The sequence below is a fragment of the Mus caroli genome, chromosome 9 (assembly GCF_900094665.2).
Source record: "Mus caroli chromosome 9, CAROLI_EIJ_v1.1, whole genome shotgun sequence".
Lineage (NCBI taxonomy): Eukaryota > Metazoa > Chordata > Mammalia > Rodentia > Muridae > Mus > Mus caroli.
In genome coordinates this window covers 62,764,113-62,768,268 of record NC_034578.1, presented here as the reverse complement: position 1 = coordinate 62,768,268, position 4,156 = coordinate 62,764,113, and the positions used below count along the sequence as shown (strand labels likewise).

General features: G+C 53.1%; 1 protein-coding gene across 1 annotated transcript in view; it reads left to right on the top strand.

Moving 5' to 3' along the window:
• The first annotated feature begins 303 nt into the window (after positions 1–303).
• Positions 304–4,156, top strand: part of Plekho2 (pleckstrin homology domain containing O2) — a 24,936-nt gene continuing 21,083 nt past the window's right edge. Inside the window, exon 1 of the mRNA XM_021173179.1 lies at positions 304–430. Coding sequence (XP_021028838.1) covers positions 419–430 — 12 coding nt within the window. The 5' untranslated portion in view covers positions 304–418. The remainder of the gene's footprint in view (positions 431–4,156) is intronic.

Genomic DNA, 4,156 nt, shown 5'->3' with positions numbered 1-4,156 from the left:
CCTCCCTAGCCTCTACCCCCTCCCAGTCCCTCTCCCTTCTTTGGTCCGGGAAACCTCTCTCCGCCCTCTTCCTGCTACTTCAGCTCCGCCTAGGTTCTTCCGTCCATTCCCGGAGCTGAAGACAGGTCCCGCCCAGGATCCGCCCTGGCCCCGCCCCTGAACCCCCAACCCGGCCACGCTCCTCACCCAGCTGCGGGCGGGGGCTTGGAGGCCGCTGCACCCCTCCCTGGCCCCGCCCCCAGCCCCCGGAAGCCCCTCCCCTGCTCCAGCCCCGCCCCCCGAAGTTTCTTGGGCCCCGGGCGCCGGGCGGGACAGAAGACAGCAAGCCGCCGCCCGGCTGCGCGTAGATGGAGCAAGCGGAGCCCGCGCAACGCGGGCAGCAGTAAGCAGCGAAGCCGCCGGACCTCGCAAACTCGCCATGGAGGAGGAGGTGAGGGCGAGGGCTGGGCCAGACGGAACAAGAGTGCTGGGCTCGGGTGCTGCCCGCCCTACTTCCACGGGTCTTTCTGCATAGTCCTTCCCTTCAAGCAGAACCTGGACCGATGGGGTAGGGGCGGGATGGAGGTCTCGTCTGCATCCCGCCGACAGCATCATCAGTTATGTTTTGGGCGTTTCTTAACCAACTGGAAACAGTGCCTGTCATGGTTCCCATTGGATTGATGGGGAGACTGAGGCTCTGGAGAGTTGGGTGACTTGCTGAAAGTAGACAGGGTTGCTGTGCTTGAATCCCGTCACACCCTTTCTTGGCTTTCTTTGCCTGCTTCAGCCAGGTCTGCTTCTGAGGTGTGTGTTAGGGGAGGGAAGTTCTTCAGGGTCCTGGGTCACTGTTTTCAAGGAATCTGAGATTGTAACGGAGCCTGATGGCAGGAACGAAGAAATTGCTTTTGTCTTCCTTGTGTAAATATCTCAGAGTTCCCAGTGCTCTTGAGCTGTGTCTATCAGATGATGTTAGTTGAAGGGTCAGGTCAACTGAGTCTCCCGGTAGCAAGGACTGGATCAGCAACGTCCCTTGAGCCTCCCCAGCCCTCTGCATACAAACTAAATTTTGGCCACATTCTCGTTATCCAAGTATCCAGTATACAGCAGTCACTTATTGCACGAGTAAGAAGACATTCTTATCCCTTGAAGGGCGGGGAAGAGGATGAAACCTTCTCTCCTGGAGCCACCCAGGCCAGCTGGGGAGCCTTCAGTGAGCTCAACCATCCGTATTCCTGTCAGTGAGCACTTGCGTATTTCCTGGAGTCACTGCAAGGCTGGCTGTTCCCTCTAGGCTAGACCCCGAGTTTCTGTGGGGTGGTAGATAAGTCACTTCCCCTCTCAGCCTGGGTTTCCTCTTCTATAAAACACAGGGCCTACCCTCCTCCGCTAGACCTAACTGTGGTCCCTGCACTCAGAGTGGGTACAGGTAGGGGTCAAAGTCAGGCCACTATGTTTTGCTGTGGTTTCTTTTCTTGCTGTCACGGGTAGGGCAGCTGCTTGCCCTCGGTTCCACTCCTGCAGTGGCTGTGCTCTCTGTCCAAGGCCCCTCCCCGTGCTCCCAGAGGATGTGGGTCAGAATTACTCCATCTCCTGATCTGCTTTGGTCCCCAGTTAAAGGAAGTTCTCCTGGGGCTTCCTGGGCTCAGCGAAGTCAGCCCTGTTCTCCTTCTGGTCCCTAATCTCTAACATGGCTACTTTGTGACTCCCAGACATCAAAAACTGAAGTATCTGGGACATTAAAGTCTTGTCCATGTTCCTTCCTCCCTTGAACTCCCAGGTCTCACCCACACAGTTAGGGGCTCTCTGTGCCTGTCCTTTCTTTGGTACCCCTGACTCTTGTTGCTTCCTGCTGATAGAGTTCACATGTCCGCCTGTGTCTCTGTATCCATCCATCTCTAAAACACCTCTTAATTATGGTTACTTATCTGCCCTTGACCTCAGGCTACCTCATCTCCCTTCACATAATTGTCTTCAGCCTTCCTGCTTTGCACTTCCTGGATGCCAGCCACCCCTGGGGCCAGCCTCCCTTAGCTTCTGTATAGGATATAGGATGGTTGGTCCCTGTCAGGCTGAGGCTTGGAAGAGAGCTAGTTTGGGTTCGAGCATCTGCCTACCTGTGTTTTCTGGTCCTCATTTTCCCAGTTATAAAATGAGAAGGGGAATCTAGAAATTGGATAATGTGTGTACAAAAGCTTTGAAAACCAAACATATCACTGGTGGTGGTGTTGCTGACTGTGGGGTAAGGTTGGAAACCTTAGCTCTGCCCCACTACCCTCTCAAAGCCATGCCTTTCCCTGACTCTAGACTGCCCACTGTTGTCCTCATCCTTACTGAGACAGGCATGGCAGTGTCCTGAGGCAACGCTGGTTTTGTGACACTGGGCTGGGCTCTTGTTCTTACTGTTGTGCTTTTTCTTTCTGTGGTAAAGGGGTTAAGAATGTGAAGTTTATATATATATATGTTTGTATGTATGTGTGTGTGTGTGTGTGTGTGTGTGTGTGTGTATGTATGTTTTACCTGTATACATTTCTGTGAACCACTTGCCTATGGAGACCAGAAGAGGGCATCAGATAGCCTGGAACTGGAGTTAACCATGTTTGTGAGCTGCTGTGTAAGTGCCAGAGATTGAACCCAGGTCCTCTGGAAGAAGTAGCTAGCGCTCCTAACTCTGTGCCAGCTCTCCAGCACCATGGGAATAGGAAGACTTTGGAACCTTTTTGCCTTTAATTCTCCACAAACACCTACCTTCCCAAAGCACTTCTTCACCAACTCCAGGCCCTTGTCCCAGCAGAAAGCTGGGATGGGGGAAATCCCTCAGGGCAAGAGCCATGCATTTCCCAGCAGACAAGAGCCCCTTCAAGCGGGAGATAGCCACCTAGCCCCCCTAAAGCTTCTCACAGGCAGGCTGTGTTCTGTCTTCATTAGCCTGGAAGATCCTTTGAGCCAGGGCCTGAATTATTTCCCCTCTGTGTACTTTTAAAATTTGAGACAAAGTCTCACTATACAGTCCTGGCTGGTGGCCTCGTACTCCCTATGTACACCAGATTGGCCTTGAACTTGGAGAGTTGGCTTCTTCTGTTGGTTTTTGTCTGCTGTAACTCTTGAAGCTTGTCATCTAATCATTTCCTGCACAAGGTCAGTCTCTTTCCCCCCTTGCTTTGTAAAAGAATAGTCCTGAGACACTCCTGTGTCAGGCCTAGGCAGGCAGGCTGATGCCATCGGGTACTTCAGGAGCTGCTTGCTCTGAAATAGGCTGGAGAATGCCTGCTGAGGTTGGCTGGGAGGGGGACAGAAACAGTGGTCAGCTGGTCAGAAACAGAGGAGCTGGAGAAACTGGGCTGAGCAAGACAAAACCTTCCCTGTGAGTCCTGCCAAGGGGAGGGGTGCCTTGTTAAAACTTACTGGGGTGTAGCCAGCCCCCTGGTGGGAGGAGGTCTAAGGGGCAGGGATTGAGTTGGGTGGAGCGTGGGGGCAAGTAGGACCCTGGCTTTTAGCCAGACCTCCCATAGGATGGCTGGGCTTCGCTTTACACCATCTGTAACCCCTCAGCTGTCCCCTCCCCTATCCCAAAATGAGCTCCTGCCCAGTCCCTTCCTGGTCCCACCCATCCTCACAGACCTTAGCCTAGCTTCCCTAGCTAATCTAGGCTTGGTATTTGCTAGGCACTGGTGTGCATTCCTAGAGTTTGAAGGTGACAGCAATCAAGGCCTAAGTCCCAGCCTAGGCCCCTAGAGCTTCAGCTGATGTGAAGTTTTACATGTCAGGCACTGGAGGTGGCAGGTAGGGGAGATCACAGGGATGTGTGGTCCTTCTTAAAATGTGGGGTGGTGGGTTGGACTCCGTGGGATCAGAAGAAAAACTGGGTGCTCAGAGGTGGGAAATGTGAACAGCAGCTTTGTTCGGGAGACACTGAGAGCTTAGGGCTTAGGAGGTGCCAGCAGTGCTGGTATTGCTGATAGAACTGTGCCATGTGGGCATAGGGATTCTTATCCCATAGCTTTCTCCTTTCAGTCCTGGACCCTGTGACAGCCTGCCCCCGTCTCTGAGAGACTTAGGTCCCTTGGCATTCCATAGCCTCTGGGAGCCTAGAACATTCCTATGAGCCAGGAAGAGGCAATTGGGTATATGATTGAATGAGACAACTTCCACAGTCTTTCTTGTTTTTTTTTTTTTTGTT